Genomic DNA, 25,259 nt, shown 5'->3' with positions numbered 1-25,259 from the left:
GCCTGCCTCTGTCTCCCAAGTGCTGGGATTACAGGCATGTGCCACAATGCCCAACTAATCTTAGGCTTTCTTTCATCAACACCACCTCATTGGCCCTAGGCATCGTGCACAAGTTCTGCCTGTTTCTTTGTGGCCTTCTGGTTGTAGCCCTGGCCTCTACCTGCTTGGGCTGGTGCTTTTATACACATCTGTCTGAGCCTCATTCCAGGTGCCATGAGAGCACCAGGTCACCTGTGCTCAGCATGCTCTGTCCTCACAAAGCTTTCTCATAGGTCAAGCTGGTATCATGTAGGAAGACAAGTCAGGTACCCAGAAAGAGTTAAGCAATTTAATTTTAAATCAGAGTTCAAAACAATAGAAGGTGCACGCTGGTATGCCTAACTACCAAGTGAACTCAACAAGGAGTAATTGCATTCACAGTTCACAGGAGGGAAAGAGGGGTGGGGGTGAGGGCAGGGACTTAGGAGGGGTGCTATCTGAGCTGAGTCTAAAAAAACCAGCCAGGATTACGGGAGAAAAGCAGGGAGTAGCTGCCAGAAGGGGGTGTGGATCAGGCTTAGAGGAGGCATCCTGCCTCCCTCAGGGCTCCTGGAGAGCAGGTGTGTGGCACAGTAATGGAGAATGATAGGCAGCTGCAAAGAATGGGTAGGACTCTCACTGAGAGCCCAGGCCGCAGCACCTGGTGCTTTCTGTACCTCTTCTGGGCTGGGGGATCCCCCCCAACTCCATCTACCCAGCCCCTGCCTGGTCTGTGTCCTTTTCTACTGTTACTACCTTGGGAGGCAGCAGCACCAACACGGGAAAGCATTGTGCCTGCTCAATGGGTTCTACTCATACACACGCCCCCCGCCCCCCCCCCCCCCCCACTGCTCAGTGCCCCGTGCTGGGGCCCTCTGAAAGGCTACAACCTCTTTGAACCAGCAAAAGTGAAAAGCACACTGTTATCTGGACATGTATGTCCTGCCAGTGGGAAGATAAAGATGGGAGAAAAAAACAAAAAGAGAAAACAGCTCAGGCCAACTGAGGGCTGACAGGCAAATGGATTCAGTTCCTTCTGAGCTGGCTCCTCCTCTGGGAATTTGGATGGTTGGACCTAGGGGATATAGGGCACCACGGCTCCTGCCCAACTACTGAAGCATCAGACTGAAGACTCTGTCAGGGCCTTCTCTGGGGAATGATTCAGTGTGCTCAGGACAGCAGGTGTCCATACTGCAATGAGACTGGCTGCCCGCTGACATTCTGCTTCAGAGATCCAAAGTCCCATGGTGCACCTACTGCTTGTCCCAAAGCTGGAATCACACAGTCCACCTCTCACTTCGGGCCTCTACAGCCTGTACCAGGCCTTCACCCAACACAGCAAAGTCCTCCAAGATGGCTTCTATGTTGGGCACCATCATAAGCTCCCCACCTCGAGACACCACCATGCGTCCCTTTATGCTGGAGGCCTGAAGAATCAGAGAATACACTTGAGTTCAAGGGTCACAAAAGCACACCCTGAGATGCAAAGCTGGGGGCAACAGAGACAGATAAGTCCCTACATACACTTGACACAGGCCACACAGAAATGCACACCCACAGAGAGCCTCATGAACACACCCAGCAATGCACAAAAGCCACTGGTCAGCATACCTTAAAGGGCTGGGGCTGGAAGCTGCTGGGCTTCCAGAGGACTCCAATCACCTCTCCACCATGCTGGTCATAGAAGAAAAGAGCCAAATCTTCAAAGGCCTCCTAGAAAGGACACAACACAAGCAAGATTACAACAGGCACCTGAGGACGTCCTCCATAGCTCGCTCCAGCTCCCCAGGCCACCCAGTCCTTTCTTGAGAACTTACCCTGAGCTGTGCCAGATAGAGCTGAGGGGGATCATAGCCTAGGACAGGCATCAGAGAGGAAGGCCCCAGCTCAGCGAGCAGACCACGGCAGAAGGAAGCAGCCGGGGTGTCTACAGCTTGGCGGTGTCGGGGAATGTGGCGTGGAGTCAGGTGGATCAGTACATCATACATGTCGAAGGACGGCCGGAAAACTGTCTAAGAAAGCCTTTAAGTTACCCTTCTGAGTACCTCAGTACCAGTTCCCATGCATCTGGCCATCCATTGTGGGCTTGTGTGGCCTGGTGAAGGTAAGAACAAACTCCACAGAGAGAGCAGCCAGGGCCAGTAGATCTAGTCCAGAAGCAGAAGGTAAAAGGAAGCCCAGGATTTCCACCAGGCTCCATGGCAGCTTCGAAGCCATCTCTGTATTTAGTCTCACCAAACAGAGCAACTGGGCAACCTGTGAGGGCCCCTTTAACTGAGGACTCTGGGAGTTACTAGGAGTTACTTCGAGTCAGAGCCTTACCCTAATGTCCCCAGGCCCCCAGGGATCCATCAGCTGCTTCTCCAGAACAGGAAGGGCCTTCGCTGCCAGGCTTATGAGCTGCTGAAGAATCTGAAACACAGAAAAATCACACCAAGATTGTAGGCTAGGCCTACTTTCTTCTAAGGATTAAAAAGAAAAAAGAAAAACCAAATTTAGGGATATGTATGGGACTAAACCTGGGCAGAGGGTCTGTCCTGTGTCCACACAGAGCTTCTGCGGTCCTGGGGAGTAATGATGACCATGACTGGGAGCTGTGTCCGAGCTGCCAGGAAACTACTTCGAATCTCTACCTGCTCCTCAGCTACAAAGGACAGGAGATGTGACATCATCCTCCCTAAAAGACCTTTACTGCCCCAGTCCTCCTACAGTGTACCCAGCAACTGCCTATCACAGGAATTTTCCAATTTCCCTCTCCCAAAGGACAAAGGTTATAAAAGGAATACCACATTCGCCTAATGGGGTGGGGCATTACTCTCCCAGCTTCAACCCAAAGGCAGAGTTTTCCACTGCTTGTCACCCCCGACTAGTCTCTGGCCTGCACAAGCTGAGGCCTGTTCAAGGGCCCCTCATCCTAGGCTCTCACACACCTGGAGAATTAGGAACCCAACACCCTGCTCTCTGCCAAGACCCAGAGCTCCTAAGATTACAACGACAAAGAAAAACAATGCCACCCTCAAGGTGTGGGCACCTAGTCTAACTTCCTGGCTCCCTACTCAAGACCTCTCACCTAGCATTCAAAAAGCTTTCCTTTGTTCTCCCTTGCTTCACAGACCCCCCTGGGTGGCACTTTTGTCATGAAGCACCTAGGCAGAGCTTTCTAAGTCAGGCTTGATATGGGCCTCTTCTGTATGACAGTTCTCTTCCCAAGACAGATCATTAAGCTTAGACATCTGGGATGAAGGAGTCCTACCTAACAGACTTACAGGGAGACCCCACCTGTCTTACTGTGTCATCTTAGACAGGGGAGTTCTTCCCAGTGGTCTGATCTGAGTCCTACCACTTACCAGTCAGCTCACTGTTGAGATTGACAATGAGAGGGTTATTCTTCCAATCGAAGGTAGACACCAGGCAAAGGAACCGAAGAAAGCCAACCTGGGGGGAGCTGAATAGATGGAATGAGAAAGAATCTGAGGCCTGATGTCCCCACCAATCTTCCCATAATCCCTTAGTGTAGGAGGTGTGGATATCTGAAAATGTCCTCTATCACACATTCAGCCACCCTCCCCCATTTAGAATGAGGATTGCATCATGAAGGGCAACTTCTCAGGTAAGGTAAGTGTTTAAGTAATTACCTGGGAGGGGTGAAGGGCTCAGAGTGCAGGAAGAGGGCAGCAGCCACCAGATCCAGGCTCTCGTCAGTGAACCCCTCACCCAGAAGCTGGGCACGCACCCACCGCTTGGCCAGGCGGGCCACACCTGAGAAGGCTGGGTGCTGCTGCTGGAGTCTAGGGGAGGAGGAAATAGTAGTGAGACTTGGGAATTCAGGGCCACAAACAGTGTGTTTGCCTGTCACTCAACCTCTGCCCAACACTGGCCTCTGTGCTAATGTGTTACATACACTATCCCATGTTCTAGCTAACACCTAGGAGACTATTACTATTTTACAAATGAGAGATTATGCTATCTGGCCTCCCAGACAGTCTGGCAGCCAGGAGAGCAAAATGGGAGCAGGAAAAGGCCTATCTCCACGGAGAGCTTATGCATGTGGGCTTACCCATGCAGGGCACTGGTGAGCAGGGGCAACAGCCTGGTGTCTTTGTCAAGGCGGAGGGAGGCAGGTGTGTCTCTCATAGAGACCATCCCCTCGGGGCTCCGTACCTCCCTCAGGATCTGTGGTTCCCGCTGATAAGCCACTCGAATTCTAAACACAAACCCATCCTGTGGGAAGATGTGGCAAAGGAAATGAATACCTGAGCACTTGGGGATGCTCTGCTGCCTGCACCCCTGGTTCCCCCACCCACTACCCAGTTATGCTCTTGTACTCTCTGACATCCCTGGAGCCGGTTCTCTGGTCATCCCCTGTTCCAGCCTGACCTTGAGGACATCGGTGTGTGTGGCAGTGGCGCGGCACTGTAGCCTATGCTGCTGTGTCAACACCTCTGCCAGGCGTAGCTGGAAGGCAGCTCGGACGCGCTGTACAGCCTCTGCGTCCTGAGGCCACTGCCCACTGCCCTCCAGGTAACAAAGCACTGAAGAACAAAAGGGGAGAGATCTAATATTACAGCCAGCTGTGTTTCCTACTCCCTTCCAAGGACCCTCTTACCAGTCATGGGCTCCACATAGGCTGGGCAGGGCTTATCCAGCCGGGGCAACAGCAAGGCCCGCTCTTGGAGACGGTTATAGAAGGAATAGGCGGGTTGGACGGGAACTGGAGGGAACACCTGTAGAAGAAATGAGGACAGTGACTTTGACAGGAAGGGAGAACACAGGCAGGAGGGAAAAGGGAGGGACACTGAGTGAAAGGAACAGAGGTAGGGGAAGGGGAAGCACCAAGCACAACTTGCACCTTACCTCTGTATAACGCAACACTGGGTGAGTTCCCTGAATGGCAGACACAGTGAGTGGGAGACCCTCCAGCCCCCACAGCAGGCGGCTAAGGTCATCATAGCAACGCACAGCCAATGCCAGGGCCTCCTCACCTGTGTTGGAGGGCTGATAAAGAGAATACAGTCAGGAGGCAGTCTGTGTCTTATAAAACCCCAGCATCACCTAGGATCCTGCCATGACCCAGGCTAAGGCAGGACCAGAGCACCCCCTGCTGGACACTAGAAAATGCAGCCTGGTTGAGGTAGAAGGCATTATTCCACATTCACTCCCTTATGACCCAGGCTCTTACCTCTTTGGGGCCTTGGATCAATGCGTCAAGGAATCCGCCCACATAGTGAACACAGGTATCTGGGATGTCAGCATGGCTGAAGGACACACACAATGAGAGCATCAGGGGCTATGCCCATCTAAAATGGCTGCCCTGACCACAGCAGCCTCTTCCCATGAAGATACTAACACTCACAGTGCCAAGAGATGGGTGACCACTTGATGAGGAATAAGGCGCTTCTGAGACATTGAGGACGCATCCCAGACCACAGCTTCCCGGATGGCTCCATCCTGGAATCGTCTAAGTTCTGAGCGGGATCCCCAGAACTGACGGAAATCAGCTGCCTAGGAAAGCAAAGGATGGGAGGAGACAGTAAGAAAGTTGGGGTGTAGTTCCATTGCACAGGACTGGGCTAATAACATGCCAAAGCCCTAAGCTCAATTCCAAGCAATGAAAACAGGCTGACTCAGAAACCTCAGGCCTCAGCTTGGGTAGCATGAGGTTGATCCACCCACCCCTCCCCCATGGGCAGGCTGGGGCTCCACACCTCAGGCTGGTCAGCCTCTGGACCAAGATCAAGCACACTGGTCAGTCCCTCAGGTCGGAGGAGCAATCCCAGGGTCAGGGTCCCAGAGTCCTTGTGCTTCGGTGGATCTTGGTTTATATCCCACTGTAGGAATGTAAAAAAACGTTGAGTTCAACTGGGCGATGGTGGTGCACGCCTGTGATCCCAGCACTGGAGAGGCAGAGTCAGGTGGATCTCTGTGAGTTTGAGGTTAGCCTGGTCTACAAAGCAAGTCCAGGACAGCCAAGACTACACAGAGAAACCCTGTCTCAAAAAACAAATAAACAAACAAATTTTTGCATTCAACCCAAAAATTCCCATCTGGTCTTGGAACTAACCAGCTGGGTGGCATGACTTTGGTGACACTTGGGTCCCCCAGAAACTCCCCAGTCTACATGGCCTCACCTCTAAGACTGGGGGTCGAGAGTGAGCCAGCAAGTACAGCCGGGACCCCAGACCCTGCTCCAAAATGGTGGTTAGTGGGCCCAAAATGGCTGAAATGTAGTCCCCACCATTGTCCTGCAGCTCTGGCCAAAGCTTTAGCCGGTGACATGCAGCCTGCAGGCGACTCAGTGGACGGAGACTGGAGGGCACAGAAGGACAAAGAGGAACAATCAAGACCCACTAGGCCCTTGACTACTCATCCCTGATGACCCATGCTCTATGTCCTCCCCTAAACTTACTGGACAACATGGTCAAAAGCCCGGATCATGGGTTTGGGAGTCATCAACAGCAGCTGAAATCCATCGTCAGCTTTGCTGTCCAGCAAGGCCATCGACAGTCGTGCCTCGTGCTGCACCTGGGCCACAGGGCAAGGAGAGACCACAGCTGTAACCCTCACTAGCTGAAGGGTCACATCTGGCTTCACATCTTGAACAGTAGCTTGTGGCTCCAGCACTGTCAAGGTAACAGACTCTGAGCTGGGACATACGGAGGATGTGGAAGCAGGAGCCCGTTGGTACCTGTTTGTATGTAGAAGCTGTGACATCAGCACAGAGGTTGAGGCGGCCTGAAGAGTCCAGGAACACAACTGGGAAAACCTGGTGGAAGTCAGCCAGGGCTGGCTGGGAAGCAGAGAGAAGCCAATCAGGGCTGAGCTTTACCTTCAGGCCTCTTGGCAAACACAGCTGCCCTTCCCCCACTCACCAAGGAGGGATCTGAGCTGAGAGATAAACTGATCCCATTCACAGTCAGATCCGTAGTAGCTAGAGTGAACCACAGAAGGTAAGTGTTAGAAGGGCCTTTGGGGACCCAGCCATCCCCCTCCCGCCCTCAACCTGGGTGGCTACAGCTGTCTGTCTCATACTGCGTTTTCTCATCTGTCTTGTGACATGGAACTCAAGGAGCTTTGATGGAATGAAAGAACCCCTGGCTTTTCCAGTCTGGCTGCATTACCCAAAAACTGCAGGACACTCCTCAGGACCTGGTAGCCGCTCATGCTGCTATGAATCTTGTGTTTAGACACAAGGAAGGCAACCAGCATGGAGATAAGGAATCCATTAAATCCGCCCAGGCCCTGAAAGAGGGACATGACAGAACTGAGCCCAGAAGTCCATCACACAATGAGGGGAGGAAATTAGGCCACCTCCAACTCACCTTATCCAGCTCCCGCTGCCTCAGCCAAACCTTCAGAAGTGCCACACCATTCTTCAGGCCCTGGGCAGAGCCCAGCACAGTTGACAGTAGGTCCATTTGAGCCTTGAGAGCTGTGTCCTGCAGGATCCATGTGTTGTAGAGGGGGGTAGGGGGTTCTGGGCTAGCTGTAGAAAAAAAACAAAATAAAGGCTATGAGAAAAAGAAGCCTCTATAAAGTCCTGTCCACCAACGTATTTCAACAACAGTGCCTGCTCACCACTCTCTGGAGCACTCTGTCCTCTGTACCAGGCAGAGCGCACATTATTCTTAGTTGGCAGCAGGCGGCAAGGGCGGAAGAAGTCCACAGGATGGCATGGATGCAGACGCACAGTAACCAGGCGCTCATCCTTCCCTGGGGAAGAGACAAAGAACGTTCAGATTGTACAGCTCCTGGAACAAGAGGGATTCCCTTACCTCCCTCTCGTACCCAAGGACCCATGACTTCCCACCTTAGGATGAGACCAATGTCCCTCACCTGGCCTTGAAGCTTCTATTTCTACTCCCCTAGACCTTGAGGACCTTGTGCCCCCCTCCAGAGTTACTATCCCATACTGTATGCTAAGCCCAGTATATGACTCCCACCATGTGGCCGCAGCAGCAGTAAAGGCTTCAGGTGGCAGCCTCTGCTGTAAGAGAATCGGACACTGCTGAAGAGGGGATCCTGGGCCAGGTGGTGAGCTAAGTGAGCCAGGTAAAGGGCTCGCTTGCGGAAGTAGCGCTGGTTCAGCCCATCTTTGTCTTGTAAGATTTCCTGGAGGGGTCAGGGAAGAAGAGGGAAGGTTGGACACAGAAGCGCTCATGGAGCTGGGGCTAGGTTGAGGCTAGGCTTAAGTTCCAGGGCTCACTGACTCAGGAGTGCCTAAACCAATTTTCAGACAATTTCGTTCAATTTTCAGACAAAGCGCACAAAGTCCAAAAGGGATAGCAACAGGACCTAGAACCCATGACCCATGTAGGGTCCACCCTTATCAAGTGGTAGACCCTACATTCCCCAAACCATGGGCCTTACCCTGGGCATGGTCAGTGCCACATCGACATTGATGTCTGGTCGGACACAAGTACCCAGAAGGTAGCTGCCCACGACAGTGATCTGGGATGGAGGCAGGAAGCGGAAGGAGCCCTTCACACTATAGGGCACTTGGTGGAGGGGCACTCGAACCCCGGATGGAAGCCATGACTGGTCAGTAAGCTGTAAGGTCAGAGACAGGATACATATGGATCCTACTGCCTTCCTCACAAACCCCCTAATGTACATAGACAACATGCCACTATACTAAAAGCTAAACTGTCAATCTTCCATAAATGCCTTCTCCATGAAGACAACCTGATTGACAAAAACATCTAAACCACTATGATTTACTGGAAGGGTCAGGGAAGATTTACTGTTACTCATAATCCTAGCATTTGGGAAGACAGGAAGAACGGGAATTCAAGGTCTCCCTGAACTATAAGAGACCCTGTCCCAATAAATAAATACATAAAATAAAATACCCATTTTTACTTGGAAGAAAAGGTTTAGAACTGCATCCAGCACTCAGGATGCTGAAGCAGAAGGACTGCCACCAGTCTGAGAAAAAGATGGATTATACAGTTAAGACACTATGTTAAAAAAACAAAATGTGGCTCAGCCCTCAATCTCAGTCCTTGGGGGCTGTGGCAGGACTATTAGGATCTCAAGGCCAGCCATGATTACATAAGCCTTTGTACAAACAAACAAAATACCTACAAAATTTATATAAGACACTTGTTTGTTAAGTAATGAATATATAAAGAGCTAGAATCCTGGGTGCATTTTCTTTCATGAATGATTTCCTGAGTACCCCAATCTCTCAGGAGAAGAGCAAACTGTGTCACATGACTCACTGTTCCCCCAGGCACCTGTCTTACCTCAGTCTCAGGGACTGGAGTCACTCTCTGGATCCTCTGGTTGACCTCCTTCAGGAAAGCATCAATCCTCTCTTTCTTCTTTTCTGACAGTCTTACTTCCTTCAGTAACTCCTCCACCTGTAAGAGAGGGAAGGGAAGACTGAGCCTCAGGATCCCAAGTAAACTCCTCTAATGTATGCCCTGCTACCCAAGTACCTGCAAGCGAAGCAAGCTGGAGTGAAACAAGATTTCAGTTTCCCGGAGGCGATTCAGCTCCTCATTTGTAGGCTCCTTGTATAGTTCTGCCCGACTGAGCTTCACTGGCTGCAGGAAGCCTTCTGCAGGTGACTCAGCTTTTGCACGCTTTCTTGAGGAGGCCTTCTCCTTGCCCTCGCCTTCTAGGGCAAGTTCCATCACCTATGATCAGAGAGAAAAGCTAACATGAAATCGTGGGATCTATATCCATTGCATAAAGGCTTCATATACTCTACTTCCTCCCTTTCAGTGGGCATCGGATTTTTATGAAACTTTGATTGTCTATCAATGGGAGAAATGTGACAGCACAGGTGTGCAGTCCTGCGTAGACTTGGCTGAGTTAGTTTACTGGTCACTGACTTGCCCAAAACCCTTGTGTTTCAGATACCACAGATCTGCTGAGACAGGCTTGGGCCTTTCCGAATATTACCACTACTCCTGCTCTATCCTATCTGGCCAGGGCTAGCATCCCTAAAAGTCTTTTTCCAATTATCTAACTTGGAAAAAAGTGGAAACACGATTCCTCCGGAGTGGGCCGCCCTGAAGTCCCTCACAGGACAGCTGTCAGTCCGGACCACATTAGGCTCTGTAGCCAAGAAAGCACATTTTGAGCAACCAACCTCTAGCTCCCCTGAGGCCCCGCTCAGCTGCTCTCCGGTGGGGGCCGGCCCCATTTTCACCGCAGATCACTCTCCCGCACTTGTGATTAAAGCCGGATCTACCGCGTAGCTCCCCACGTGGGCCGTAACGCCAACTCCAAGGCGCAAACCCTGGACACAGGCTGCACCCACTGCAGGACCATTGGGCTAGTGCATGCTATCTCGCTCACTATTGGTCAGTTGCTCGAAGGGTCCGCCCATTGTGGGAGGGACCAAGCGAGGTCCTCGGCTTTACTGCGGCTTTGCGACACTCTTAGACCGGAAGCGCCCATGACTCCAGCTGGTAGCGTTTTTTTCCTCATTTCCTTCTCTTGGAAGGGAAGAGGTGGTGCTTGCTGTGGCTTCCGGTGTTTTTGTCGGTGGTGGTGGTGGTAGTGTTTTTATTTTTGTCTATTTACTCTAATGGTTCTTTGCACTAACTTATCGTGTCTTTGAGCAAGCCGTGTGATTTATACCTCCAAAATATACCTTGAATTTTTTTTTTTTTTATGTATACAATGTTGTGTCTGCGTGTACACCTGCATGCCAGAAGATGGCACCAGATCTCATTATAGATAGTTTGGAGCCACCATGTGGTTGCAGAGAATTGAACGCAGAACCTCTGGAAAAGCAGCAGGTGCTCTTAACCTCTAAGCCATCTCTCCAGCCCTGTTTTTTGTTTTTACAGCCAGATTTAGTTCAAGTATCTAGAATTCTAATATAGCTTCTTTCCAGCTTTTCCTTCTTATAATGTAAGATAACTTATTCAACCACTAAAACTTTAAACACAGAAACATCGTAATAGTGAATTTCTAAATATTTCACATTTTCATTTAGTGTTAATATTTCGCCAAATTTACTTTACTTTTATTTATATATTTAATAATATATATTATTACAAAACTACTTGGACCTGGGCATGGAGGTTCATCCAATATCATTCAAGAGGCTGCGCCTGAACCGTAAGGGACACTTTCACAATGACACTTTGGCACCTACCTTTTAAGACCTCTTATCAGCCGGGCTCCGCACACACCTGGCACTTGGAAGGCAGAGTAGAGCCCAGGCTACACAGAGTAAACCCTGTCTTGAAAAAAAAACAAAATAAAACCCCTTTAATCCTAGCACTTAGGCAGAGAATCTAGCTCTGAGCTTAAGGCCAGCCTAGTCTACACAGGGAGTTTCAGGCCAGCGGAAGGGAGTAGTAAGGAGAAGAGGAGGTCAGAAGTTGGCAGCTCAGGACATACAAGACCACTCAGTGGGTAAAAGCACCTGCTACTCAGGCCTGGGACCCACTCAGGCCTGGGGAGAAGTGACTTCTGCAAGTTGTCCTCAGACCTCCACATTCATTCATGTGATACCTGTGCGCATTTACTCACACACAAAAAAAAAGAAAACGTAATTGAGGGGGGAAAAGAATTTTACTGTTATTTGGAAAACAAATAACAGTAAAAAAGAATTCTGCCCCTGGAGACAGCTGAGGATAAAAAGGTTGCTCATGGAGAGGACCTAGGTTTGGTTCGCAGCATCCACACACAAAGAGGCTCACCACTGCTACCTGTAACTCCAGTTCTAGGACATCTAGGACATCGGAAGCCCTCCTTTGGCACCAGACGCTCTCATAGTACACATACCTATATATAAATAATTTTTTTGAGTGAATCACTATGTACTCCTGGCTAGTCTGGAAGTCACAGAGATCCACCTTCCTCTGGCTCCTGACTGCTGAGATCAGAGACATAGACCATGCAAGTCATTTTAATTATTTTACTTTATGTATATGGATACAAACATACACCTCCATGCATAACTGCATATATATATGGTGGAGGCCAAATGAGCACACACTGGATCTCCTGGAACTGGAGTGACAGAGGGTTGCGAGTCAATATGTAGGTGATGGGAATTGAGCCAGTGGAAGAGCAGCCAGAGCCCTTAGCTGCTGAGCTATCTTTCCAGTCTTAAAAGTAAAATCTCAGGGCTGGAGAGATGGCTCAGAGGTTAAGAGCACTGGCTGTCCTTCAAACACATGATGGCTCATAATCATCTATAATGAGTTCTGGTGCCCTCTTCTTGCCTGCAGGCACAAATGCAGACAGAATATTGTATAAATAAATAAATAAATAAATAAATAAATAAATAAATAGATAGATAGATAGATAGATAGATAAATAAATAAATAAATAGATAGATAGATAAATAAATAAATACAAAGAAAGTAAATCTTAGCCCAGTGCACTCAGAAAGGCAGTGGCAGGTGGATCACTGTGAGTTCGAGGCCAGCCTGATCTACAAAGTGAGTCTTTGAGGACAGCCAAGGCTATACAGAAAAACCCTCTCACAAAAAAAGGAAAGGAAAGAAAAAGAAAGTAGGGGCTGGAGAGCTGGCTCATAGGTTAAGAGCACTGGCTGTTCTTCCAAAGGTCCTGAGTCCAACTCCCAGCAACCACATGGTGGCTCATAACTGTCTATATGTGATCTACTGCCTTCCTCTGGTGAGCAGGAATACATATAAGCAAAACACTGTATGCATAGTAAATAAATAAAAGTCTTTTGAAAAAAAAGAAAGTAAATCTTGGGCTGGAGAGATGGCTCCAAGGTTATGAACACTGTTCTTTCAGAGGTCTTGAGTTCAATTTCCTAGCAACCACATGGTGGCTCGGTGGCTCACAACCACTTTAATGAGATCTGGTGCCCTCTTCTGTCATGTAGGAAGAACATCGCATACATAATAAATAAATAAATCTTAAAAAAATAAATTAATCTTTTTTTTTTTTTTTTTTTTTTTTTAGACAGGGTTTCTCTGTGTCCTAGCTGTTCTGGAGTCACTCTGTAGACCAGGCTGGCTGTGAACTCAGATCTGCCTGCCTCTTCCTCCTGAGTGCTGGGACTAAAGGTGTGTGCCACCCCTCCAAGTACCTCCCCTGGCTTTGTGTCTGTGCCTAAGAGTTTCTTTGCACCGTATGTGCAGAAACTCTTGGAGGCCTAAAGAGGAAATTGGATTACTGGAAGTGGAGTTAAAGACAGTTGTGAGCCCCTGTGTGGGTATTGGGAAAGGAACCCTGCTAATCAGCAAAAATAGTAAGTCCCCTTAACCACAAATCCACATCTCCAGGCCCTGTAAGCAAATCTTGAAAAATAAAATAGAATAAAATAAAAGGAATATGAGCTGGACAGTTGTGGTGCACACCTTTAATCCCAGCACTTGGGAAGCAGAAAGAAGCAGGCTATATAAGTTTGAGGCCAGCTTTGTTTACAGAGTAAGCTCCTGGACAGCCAAGGCTACACAGAGAAACCCTGTCTCAAAAAACAAAAATTAAGTCAAAACAACAACAACAACAAAAAAAAAAAAAAAACAGAAAAATAAAATAAAAGGAGCATTGCCTGAACTTTATGGTTGAGTTTGTATTTTCATTTAAGAGGCTCTGGGTTAAAATTTTTGTAAAAATAATGATAGATACATATAAAAAATGTCAAGCTGTGCACTTGGTGTCTTGAATAGAGAATTTCATAAGTCTTAACCATAAACCAGAATCCTGGAAGAACGTCCTTGCCTTCCTATTTCATGGTTAGTTCTTTTATCTAGTTATATATAACTTTACAAACTCGCAAAATGTTGTCATGCCATTTCCCACCCTCTTTGCTTTCCTGCTCCCATTTCCCTACCTTCTTGGTTCTTTTTAAAATAAGGGGTCTTTCAACACTGCTTAAACTGGTCTTAGATATATAGACCTGAGAGAGGCTCCTGCCTCAAGTAGCTGGAACAACAGGCATTCACCCTATATCTGTGTATTTTTATTGTGTGCTCTTTATCTCTGTCTCTCTGTGTCTCTTTGAGACAAGTAAGTGTTCATTATTTATCTTTAGCTGGTCTAGAACTTGCTTACATAGACCAGTCTTTCCTTGATCTCACAGAGACCTGCCTGTCCCTGCCTCCAGAGTACTGAGATTAAAGGCAAGTGCCTTTAGTCCCAGCAATTGGAAGGCAGAGACAGGCAGAGATCAAGGTCAACCTAGTCTACAAAGTTAGTCCAGGACAGCCAGGACTAACAGAGAGTAACCCTGTCTTGAAAAGCCAAAAAAAAAAAAAAAAGAGTAAAAAACTAAAACAACAATTCAGGTCCTCTAGCATGGTAGGTAAGCAAGCACCTTGTTTGGGTTTGTGTGTGTGCGTGCGTGCGTGTGTGTGCTGTTGTTTTGTGATAAGGTTTCATGTAGCCCAAGGATGGCCTCAAATTTTTTGTGGTGCTGAGGATGACCTGGAAATATTGATCTTCTTGCCTCTATTCTAACTTGTTTGTGTCTATTCCTATTTCAGCCATTAGGAATAATGGCACAAATTATTTTTATTTTGTTTTTAATTTTTTTTTTTACCATGTATTTTGTGCCATGACACACACGTGCAGGATATCTTATAGGATGGTGGTGAGCAAGTGTCTTAAGATGACTTTCGACTGACTGTTTCCTTCCTTTCTGAGTAACCCAGAATGGCTTTAAACTCACTGTAAATGGAACTTTCATTTGCCTGTTTCAATTGTTGTCTCAGAGGCTTACTGCCTCTGTCTGCTAATCTAGGCCTCGGCCTGGAAGCTCCTAGCCTCCGTACAATCTAACCTAGGCCTAGAATGTTTTCAGCCTCTGAGACTTACTGCTGAATAAGCTCATCCTTTTACTGAGCTCTGGCTGAGCTGGTTCAACTCAGCTGTTCTGGCTCAAATTCCTCTCCCAGCTGAGTTACTCAATGTGGATTCTCTCTCACACCCTGAAATTGCTCTTCTTGGCCTCAAACTAACTCCAGCCATCTGCTCTTATATTCTGACTCCTCATTCTCTAGCTTGTTCTGCCTTCAACCTCTCTCTGTAAAACTCTCCTGGTTAAGCCAGGTGTGGTGGTGCACACCTTTAATATCAGCACTCAGGAGGCAGAGACAGGCAGATCTCTGTGGGTTGGAAGCCAGCCTGGTCTACAAAGTGAGTTGTTACACAGAGAAACCCTGTCTCTTCATTGTCCCCCTTTTTTTTTTTTAAGATTTATTTATTATGTATATGAGTGCTCTATCTGCATGTACACATGCACACCAGAAGGGGGAACTAGATCTCACTGTAGATGGTTGTGAGCCACCATGTGTTTGCTGGGAATTGAACTCAGGACCTCTGGAAGAGCAGCCAGTGCTCTTAAAACTCTGAGCCATCTCTCCAGTCCCCAGCATTAGCCCTTACGTAGATTCCCTTTCCTCTCTCTTCTCATAAGAGTTGGACATATACTATTCTGTCAAATCTTTCTCTTATTCATCAGTTTTTCTGCCACTCAATTACACATCACTTTCAAACATGGGTGCTTCCTTCTACAAACTAACTTTACCTTCTTTGTTTGGAAGGCAGAGACAGGCAGGTATCATGTACCACCACACCTGGACCTAAGCTTTACTTTACCTGAAACTTGCTCAATACCAGGCTGGCCTTTAACTCAGATCTGCTTGTCTCTGTCTCCTGGGTTAAAAACGTGTTTGTATTCCAGCCAGATCATGTAGACCTAGAAGGTCTTTGGCTGTGATTGCTTGCCAAAGCAGCCATGTTCTGAATGAACTCGTGTGTAGCCTTGAGACTGGCCTTGAGTTTCTTATCTTCCTGTCTGCACATTCCAAATGCTAGCATTATAAATATGTGTCACCATGCCCAGAAAAATCTCTGTCTTCTCAATTGCTGTATTACTGGTAATTAGCACAGGGCCTGTCATACGAGGAGCGCTCACTACGTATCTGTTGAAAGAAAGAAAGAATGGATTTTCCAGAGCCTGCTGACGGCTGGCAGGGAGAGTAAACAACTGCAGCACTGTGGGTGGCGCCGTGGCGGCACAGTGCTGCCAGTGCGTCAGGCTAAGACCGTGACAGCAAAGCAGTCTCGCTCAAGTGGGCGGTCAGGCTGGGCGTGATGGCTGCACACCTGAGACCTTAGCACTGTGGAGGCTGAAGCAGGAGCTCAAAGCCAACCCGTGCTACACAGTGAGAAAGACTCTCTTTCTCTGAATCTGTGAGATGAAATGGCTTGAGGATAATTCAAGGTCCTGTCACTTGATAATTGAGTGATCTTAGGTAAATTGTTATTTAACCTCTTAAACCTACCTTAACTCAGTGAAATGAATGCGCATGCAATGGGTTTTGTGAGGTTTAACTGAGATATATGTAAAGAATCTGTTTTTGTTTTTCAGTTTTTTGAGACAGGGTTTCTCTGTGTAGAGCCTTAGCTGCCCTGCTACTCACTCTGTAGACCAGGCTGGCCTTGACTTTATAGAGATCTGCCTGCCTCTGCCTTCTGAGTGCTGAATTAACTGGACTTTCCTTTCATTTTTTAAAGATTTACTTTTTTGTTGTTTGTTTGTTTGTTTGTTTAGAGACAGGGTTTTTCTGTAGCCATGGCTGTGTAGACCAGGCTGCCTCAAACTCACAGAGATCCTCCAGCCTTTGCCTCTTTGCCTCCCCAAGTACTGGGATTACAGGCACGGGCTATACCATGCCAGGCTTATTTTTAAAGTGTAAATGCAGGGCTGGGGATTTAGCTCAGTGGTAGAGCACTTGCCTAGCAAGTACAAGGCTCTGGGTTCGGTCCTCAGCTCTGAAAGAAAAAAAGAAAATGTAAATGCTGGTACCTGCCAAGGCCAGAGGCTTCTGATTCCCTGGAGCTGCAATCACCGGCAACCTAATGGGAGCTGAGCTCAGGTCCTCTGCAAACTAATACATGTTCTTAACCTTTGAGCTAGTTCTCCAGGCCCTGTACATAAAATATTTTTTAAGACAGGGTTTCATGTATCCCAAGTTACTCTTTCTTTTTTGGGGGGAGGGGGTTGTTGTTGCCTTGAGACTGGGTTTCTTTGTGTAGTCTTGGCTGTCCTAGAGCTCACTATGTAGACCAGGCTGACCTCAAATTCGGAGCTCTGCCTGCCTCTTCCTCCTGAGTGCTGAAATCAAGTGTGGCACACCCAGCTTGCATATTTTTTTGTAAGCACTCAGCCATATTCCTAATCTTTTAATTCAAAATTGACAGCTGGGATGTTCAGTGAACACCTGTAATCCCATAGCTTGGTAGGTAGAGGCATGAAGATCAGGTCAAGGACAGCCTCAACTGCACAGCAAGTTTAAAGCCAGCCTGGGGTACAGAAAACCTTATCTCAAAAAAAAAAAATCAATTCAATTTCCTAAACTGGGCACATCACCAGGAGAGGTGGAGGCAAGAGAATCACAAGGTCATTCTCAACTACATAGCTAGCTCAAGGCCAGCCCGGGCTACTGGAAATTTTGTCTTAAATTGCAAACATACTAGGAAAAAAATGCTTCTTCCTTTGTTTAGATTATGTTTTTATTGTCGTTTGAAATATAGATAGTGGCTTGGCCCATACCTGGTGATACCTTGGACTAAGAGTATTTTGTTTCCTTGACCACAAGAGGGCGCAAGTCAGTTAAGTAAGTCTGCCTTTATGAAACAGTAGAGAATGTTGTAGTTTCTGGCAGTCATTTCTGTTGCGATGGTTGTGCATTTCAGCACCAGGCCTTGAACCTAGGGTCTTACATGTTGCACAAGTGCTCCACCACTGAGCTATACATTCCAAGAGTATTTTTTATTTTGAGATAGGGCCTACCTTGACCAGATTGATCTTGAATTGACTCTGTAGCTGGCTTTGAACTTGAAGTCCTCCTGTCTCCATCTCCTTGCATCCCTAGGTCTGTCAGCTTTTTATTTTAAAACCTAATATATGACAAACATTAGAAAAAATATGATTATAAATTTTGTTGTCTTGAATAATCTTGCTGTGTAGCCTTGGTTGACCTGATACATATTAGCTCAAACTCAAGGTAGTCAGTCAGTCTTCCTGCTGCTTTAGCGACCCAAATCCTGGACTCATGGCTTCAGCCTTGCCATTCAGTGCTGCTAAAATTACAGACTATGTCACCAAGCCTGGTTGTCTTTGAAAACAAATACTTAAGTGACCTGAGCTACAAGAAAAGATCCTGCCTCAAAATGCAAACAAACAAACAACAGCAGCTAGCAAAATGGCTCAAAGGTTAAAGGCACTTGCTCCCAAACCTGATGACTGGAGTTCAAGCAGAGCCACACTGTGGAAGGAGAGAACCTATTTCTCAGACCTCCACACCCCACTCTGGGGTTGCATGTGGTCCTCCCACATAAAATAAATAAATGTAATAATAATAAAGCAACAAAATATCCAAATACTCAAGTATCTACCTTGTATCAGATGTCATGCTTTTGTTGAGATACAGAGATGACTAAGAAACAGTTGCAATTTACTAAAAGACAATGCCTTGACTAGCTAGAATAATACAGTAGCTAGTTTGGTGATACAGCAGTTCTATACTAACAATGGAAAGACTTGAGTATAAAACCCATTAAGGCAGGAAGACGCCAGCTTTACAACTTAGGACCATGCCCAGAGTAGATACCTAGAGTATGAGGTTGAGCCCAGGAATGCAGGTGTCTGTTCCCATGGGTTAGTCTAGGGATCTATAATTGTATAGGTCATGGTGGGGCTGTGGTGACTGTATGTGGGTCAAATGCTTTGAAGGTGATCTTTCTGCCTATTTGACTACTCACAGCTGTGCTATTAAAGGTGTCAACATCATCGCCCAGGTTTCTAGGTCAGCAATCTTCTTGTCCTTAAATTGAATAGTGGAGGAAAGGAAGCTAGAACTAGGCATATGTCATCATTTTGGGAGGAGAAGATGCTTTAATTAGAATATTCTCCTTCTTTAAGAGGAGTTCTAATTCTAATGGTAGAATTTAGTCTCGTGACCTAGACAGAATTGGGAGCCTATCAGTTATTCTTTAAAAAAATGTTTTGAGACAGGGTCTTATGTTGCCCTGGCTGGTTTTAACTACATAGCTAAAGATGGCCCTGGGCTAAAACATCATCCGATGTTTTAAAGTACTGAGGTCTCAGCTATGGTTGTAAAAAAGTTAGGCTTGGTAGTGGCACATGCCTGTAATCCCAGGATTAGGCAGGCAGAGACAGGAGGCTCACGAATCTTAGGCCAATTGGGTTACATGCTGAGTTACATGCTGTAAGCCCGCCTGGACTATACAGCAAGAACATAACCTGTCTATAAATAAATAAGTGGCTCACTAAGTGGATTTTTGTGGCTTCCTTCCAAACACAATAAAGGGGTGGAGAAGCAGAGTGACTTTACAGTGGGGAGACTGGACATACTACTCTAGCCAGATGACCAAGGTCAGCATCAACAGGGCTAATCATGTTGCTCTAGTATATGCCCTTGTTATAATGTGATGTAAATGGTATTTTACCTCTTGATCATTCTCTTTAGCAAAAACAAACAAACAGAACAGTCTTACTTATGAAACAAATAACAAATCCCAATTTTGAGGGATTGTCAACTAAATACTTGATCTAGATAAGTGTGGTGGCCTATCCCCATAATCAAACATTGAGGTGACTGAGGCAGAGACTGCTAGTTGAAGTCAGTCTGGGCTGCATAGTAAAATCCTGCCCCACAAAAGAGGACCAGCAAGAGATAGCTCAGTGGGTAAAGGCACACAGGCAAGCCTAAGAACTGAGCTTGATCCCCAGACTTACATGGTAGAGGGAGAGAATCCACTCCAGAAACTTGTCTCTGGTCTCCACGTACAGGACACACCACACACAGAAAACAAAAATAGTAAGTGAATAAAGAGAAAATCTTGTTTTGGGGTGAAAAACCCTAAAAACGAAGCCGCAAAATGCAAACTGGCTGTGGGCTATAGCACAGATCTAGAGTGCCTCCTTAGCTTGGAGTCTGTCCTAGCTAGGGTTATCAGTGCTGCGATGAAACACCATGGCCTCAGCAACTTAGAGAGGGATCAGCATCAACAGTGACGATAGGAATTCAAGCAGGGCAGGAGCTGATGCAGAGGGCATGAAGAGGTGCTGCTTACTGGATTACTCAGCCTGCTTTCTTACAGAATTTAGGATCGCCAGCTCAGGGATGGCATCACCCACAATGGACTGGGCACTCCCTGATCAATCACTGATTAAGAGAATGCCTTACAGTTGGATCCTAAGGAGACATTTTCTCAACTGAGGTTCCCTCCTTTCACATGACTCTAGCTGTGTCAAGTGGACATAAAACTATTCAAATCCAGGATAACAAGGCTCTGTTACCGAGAGAACTCTTGTTTTGAAAAACCAAAAATCGGGGCTGGAGAGCTCAGCAGTTAAGATCACTGTCTGCTCTTTCTGAGTTCAATTCCCAGCAACCACATGGTGGCTCACAAACATCTATTCTGGGAGCTAATGCCATCTTCTGGCATGTAGGTGTACATGCAGAAAGAGCACTCATATACAATAAATAAATAAATAAATAAATAAATAAATAAATAAATAAATAAATACAGAAAAACCATATACCACTGGGGCTTGGTGGCACATTCCTATAATTCCAGCACTTAGGGAGGCAGAGGTAGGAGGATCCCTGTGAATTTGAGGCCAGCCTGGTCTACAAAGCAATTCCAGGACAGCCAAGGCTACACAGAGAAACCCTGTCTTGAAAAACAAAACATACAAAAATCCAAACCAAAACAATGGCAACAACAAAACCAACAACAACAACAACAACAAAAAAGGATGGGATGCAGAATAGAAAAATGTCACTAGGTTAAAAAGAAAGTAACTGTAAACTAGCACAGGGAGCACTGGTGCATCACGGTGTGCGTGTGTATATATATGTATGTGTATATACGTATGTATATACACATGTACCTATTTCCAGGGGATGGACGGGAACTTTATTAGGTCTGGGCCAAGCAGACCCTCAACTTGTTTTGACCACTTCTTTTTTGGAACAGGTTGTTGTTGTGGCATTGCACTGGGTGCAGGAGTGAGTAGCATTTGTGACAGATCACCTTATCCCAGATGTACTTCTGGGTGAACTGGCAAAGGAGAGCTCTGTAATGTTACCACACAGGTGCAGGGGGCACTCTTTCAGATATTGTAGTCTGACAAGGCATGGCCATCCTCCAGCTGCTTGCTTCGAGCTTCTGCTGCTGCTGCTTGTACAGGATGTGTTCTGTAGCTTGGATTTTGGCCGTGAGGATGGTATCTCCGGCTCCTCCTCTGGAGGCCTTAATCCTCAGGTCTTCATGAAGACCTGTTGCCATTTACCACCAGGCAACTGCTTAAAGAGAAAGAGGTGGCAGAAATAGAAACATTTGGGGTTTAAGCAAATTCTTTCAGCCAGGCCTGGTGGTGAATGCCTATAATCCCAGCACTCTGAGAGGCAGGGGCAGGCAGAGCTCTGAGTACATGGCCATCCTGATCTACAAAGCCTGTCCAGAACAGCCAATGCTACATAGAGAAACCTTGTCTCAAAAAACAAAACAAAACAAAACAAAATAAAAACAAAAACCAAAGATCCTTTTAAAGCCAGGCAATGGTGCTACTCGTCTTTAATGGAAGCACTCTGGAGGCAGAGGCAAGCAAACCTCTGAGTTTGGGCCAGCCTGGTCTACAGTCTAAGTTCCAGGATGGCCAAGGCTACATAGAGAAACTCTGTCTCAAAAAATCAAAATAAACAAGTAAGAAACAATTTTTAATTAATGTGTACGGGTGTTTTGCCTGAATGTATGTCTGTGCATCGTGTGTATACAGTGCCCATGGAGATGAGAAAGTGTTGGATCCACATGTTAGTGGAGTTAAAAGTGGTTTTGAGTTACCATGTGGGTGCTGGGAACTGAACCCAGGTCCTTTGTAAGACCAGTAAGTGTTCTTAACTGCTGACCCATTTCTCCAGTGCCCTCTGTTTTTATATTAAAAAAGACGTGTTAATTTGTCTCTCTGGGTACATAATCGCATGTGCGTGTGGGTGCCCACAGAGGCCAGGAACATCAGATTCCCTGGAGCTGGAGTTGTGATTGTGAGCTATCTGATATAGGTGCTGGGAATTTGAACTTAGGTCCTTTTGAAGCAAGGTACATGCCAACCCTGAGTTCTCTCTCTAGGCTTGAACATGTTACACAGACACAAAATAAAGTACAACTAAAATATTTAAACAATTTAAAATCACATTATTTTTCATTTAGTGTGTACCATAGCAAGCACTGAGTATAGGTCAGAGAACAACTTGGGGAGTGAGATCTTTACTTCCACCACGTAGATGCTGGGACTCTTCTGTCATAAGGCTTAAGAGCAGCAGTTTCTTTTATTTGCTGAGGCCTCTCACAGACTCTTTGGTTTTGAGACAGGGTCTTGGACAGCCCAGGCTGTCTCAGAACCGACCCTCTTGTCTCTACTCCGAGAGTCCTGGGCGCCTATGAGCAGCAGCACTCGGACTTTAAGACAGGTTCTTGTGTAAATCAGGCAGGCCAAGAATTTTTCTGCTTCAGCCTCCAGAATCCTGGGATTACAAACTCGGCATCATCCCAAGCTGTGGGTACTGGTTTATGAACCACAATAGTTGTCCTAGACTATGGAGGATGCTACAAGATGGAAACTTTTTTAAAATTAAAAGTCTTAATAGCTGTAGATTTAATCTAACCATTAAAATTCCTTGTGTTAGGCTTAATCTTCTTTTACAGAAGCTGATCAAGTAAGGAGTTAAAATGAAGCTTTCTGAATTCAAATGATTTGTTTGGGACTTTTCTCAGTATTCTGGTTTCTCTTTCTTATCTTCTTTTTTTTTTCCTTATTATTTTTTCTTTTCTTTCTTTCTTTTTTTTTTAGACAGGTTCTCTCTGTCTGACAGCTCTGGCTGTCGCGGAACTTGCTATGTAGGCCGGGCTAGCCTTGAACTCACACTCAGCCTGCTTCTGCCTATCCCTGAGGTGGGCGACTTGCCCAGGGGCTCGACCAGTGGGAGACGTAGCCTATTCAAGCATCTGCTCAGTGTAAGGCCTACAAGGTGGGTGTCGGCGTAACCGGGGCTCCTCCAGGGAAGGCTGCGGCCGCACAGGGCGAGAGCGCCCGGAGCATCAGGACCTGAGGTTCCTTCCGGGGCACGCCTCTGGAACCGCGGCGTCCAGCCGCACAACCGTCACTTGCGGCCCCAAGCGATCCTGGACCGCTCGCCCTTGATCCCCCCACCCAATACCGCTTGGCTCTTTAAGGGTGAGGGGGACACGCGCAGGCGTCACAAAGCGCCGCCACCGTGGGGCGCGGCGGGGAAAAAGCGGGCAGGCCGGAGCAGGAGCGGGGCAGAGCCGAGCGGGGAGGGCGGGAGGAAAAAGGAGGGAGGAGGGCAGGGCGCGCGCACGCGCACTGGGCCGCCGCCGCCGCCGGCCCCCTCCCGGCGCGCGCCCCTCCTCCTCTCCCTCCCTCCTCCTCCTTCTCCTCCTCCTCCTCCTCCTCCTCGGCTCCGTCGCTCCCGCGGCGCGAGGCGCTCTCGCTCTCCTCCACCGCCCCCCCCCCCGCGCAGCCGCCGCCGCCGCCGCCGCCGCCGGCGTCCGGAGACCCCGACCCTCGTGCGCCCCTCCGGCCCCCGCCGAGAAGGAGAGGGCGAGCGAGCGGGCGAGCACGGCGCTCCCGGGCCGGCCCGGCCCCCCTGTCTTCGGCATCGCCTGCCCTCCGCCGCCTTCCTTCGCTCCCACCTCCACTCCCCCCCCCACCCTACCGAGGAGAGGCTCCCTCCGGGGGGGGGGAGGCCCGGGGCCCGGAGCGGATTCCCCCAACTCCCTCAGGCCCGCCCCCGCTCGGCCGACGGTGAGGAGGGCCCCGGCCGGCCCGCGTCGGGAGTGCGGAGGACCCCGGGCGGGCCCGCGGGCCGTCTGGGGCCTGCTGCGGCCCCGCCGGGTGTGTGAGGGAGGACAGGGGCCCGGCCCGGCCCGGCCCGAGGGCGAGCGGAGGGGAGGGGCCTGGTCCGGGCCGGCCGGTGCGCGAGGACTGGGGCCGCGGCCCCGCACGGCCTCCGCCGCCGCCGCCACGATGGCCCAGCAGCAGATGACCAGCTCGCAGAAAGCCCTGATGCTCGAGCTGAAATCCCTGCAGGAGGAGCCGGTGGAGGGCTTCCGGATCACCCTGGTGGATGAGTCCGACCTTTACAACTGGGAGGTGGCCATCTTCGGACCCCCTAACACCCTCTACGAAGGCGGCTACTTTAAGGTACCCCCCACCCCTCTCCGGCCCAGCTTCCCGGGCCTCCGCCGTCGTCGGCTGCGGGCCGGGAGCGTGAGCTCGGGGGAGCCGAGGGGTCTCCTCACCTCGCAGCCCCCTCCCCCACCCGCGCAGGCAGGAAGGCCTCGCTCGCTCATCAAGTGCCTTTTCTTTGTCATGGGGTGGGGGCGGGAGGCCTGTCTACACCGGGAAATAGGAAAGCCTCTGTGGCTGGGGTAGTGGCTACCGGGAAGGAGGGCTGCCTTTGTTTTGTCTCTCCAGCTGAGGGGGTGTGTGGAAATACGGAAGGTTTATCTTCTTTTTCTAGACCCATCCTAGCCTTCTCTGCGCAGGCTGGAACTGCCCCAGAGGGCAGAGTGACCTGCACTTATTGGATTGGACTTTTCTCTTTGTGTGTGTGTGTGTGTGTGTGTGTGTGTGTGTGTGAAACATTAGCCTGTGTGTGTGTGTGTGTGTGTGTGTGTGTGTGTGTGTGTAAAACATTAGCCTGTCATTCTCGGTGTTGCTAGTGCCCTGACATTTGGAGGATTTGTTGGTCTTGGGTAGTGATGGTCCAACTTTTGATTCCAGTACATGATGATAATAAGGAAGAAAACCCGTGGGGGGAGGGTGGCCAAAAAAGGGAGGGTGTTGTGCTTGCGTTGTCTTGAGGGGACTCTAATTTAGCCTTCTTTTCTGCCCTCATTTTCCATTTACTTTATATAGTCTCTGCTGCTTTCAATGCCCTTTGTCCTCTGCTACCAAGTTTACTAGCACCCTCCAACCTCCCTCCCCCCATGTACAAACATCCACAAAGGGTGGAACGTGTCAGGCAGATTGATAGTTTCCCACTTTAAGGGAGACAAAATTAAAAGCTTTTGCTTAGGTGGTTGGTTAGCTCCAGCAAATGCTTGTGAGGCGTGTGAGGTGGGAGGGTTTCCCAGGGTAGAGTGGCAGCACTATATAGACATGTTTCTATTGTTTTCACAAATTATTCCTTAGTTCAGTACTTGGAGATACAGAGTTTTTATTTTTGTTG

General features: G+C 48.2%; 2 protein-coding genes across 3 annotated transcripts in view; one reads left to right on the top strand and one right to left on the bottom strand.

The window, feature by feature from the left end:
• Positions 1–306: 306 nt before the first annotated feature.
• Nol6 (nucleolar protein 6) lies at positions 307–10,239 on the bottom strand. 2 transcript variants are annotated; one of them, XM_055618637.1, is made up of 26 exons: positions 10,118–10,239; positions 9,459–9,659; positions 9,264–9,380; positions 8,386–8,565; positions 7,959–8,127; positions 7,594–7,728; positions 7,338–7,501; positions 7,137–7,257; positions 6,888–6,946; positions 6,704–6,805; positions 6,425–6,540; positions 6,147–6,324; positions 5,724–5,846; positions 5,372–5,520; positions 5,198–5,273; positions 4,873–5,013; positions 4,625–4,742; positions 4,396–4,550; positions 4,076–4,239; positions 3,654–3,806; positions 3,366–3,463; positions 2,538–2,662; positions 2,341–2,430; positions 1,836–2,030; positions 1,630–1,731; positions 307–1,445 (listed from the first exon to the last, which is right to left on the bottom strand). In XM_055618637.1, exons 1-26 carry the CDS (start codon positions 10,169–10,171, stop codon positions 1,296–1,298), a joined length of 3,435 nt encoding a protein of 1,144 aa, XP_055474612.1. In that variant the 5' UTR covers positions 10,172–10,239; the 3' UTR covers positions 307–1,295. The 2 variants fall into 2 exon arrangements, with proteins under 2 accessions (XP_055474612.1, XP_055474613.1); XM_055618638.1 differs by lacking the exons at positions 307–1,445; positions 1,630–1,731 and having other exon boundaries at positions 1,913–2,026.
• A 13,240-nt stretch (positions 10,240–23,479) lies between these two features.
• Positions 23,480–25,259, top strand: part of Ube2r2 (ubiquitin conjugating enzyme E2 R2) — a 54,375-nt gene continuing 52,595 nt past the window's right edge. The window contains exon 1 of the mRNA XM_055618593.1: positions 23,480–24,229. Within this exon, the coding sequence (XP_055474568.1) occupies positions 24,053–24,229 (177 nt within the window). The 5' untranslated portion in view covers positions 23,480–24,052. The remainder of the gene's footprint in view (positions 24,230–25,259) is intronic.

Source organism: Psammomys obesus, unplaced genomic scaffold (assembly GCF_907164565.1).
Source record: "Psammomys obesus unplaced genomic scaffold, mPsaObe1.curated_primary_1811, whole genome shotgun sequence".
Classification (NCBI taxonomy): Eukaryota; Metazoa; Chordata; class Mammalia; order Rodentia; family Muridae; genus Psammomys; species Psammomys obesus.
Note: the sequence above shows the minus strand (reverse complement) of the source record. Positions and strands in the feature narration are given on the sequence as shown.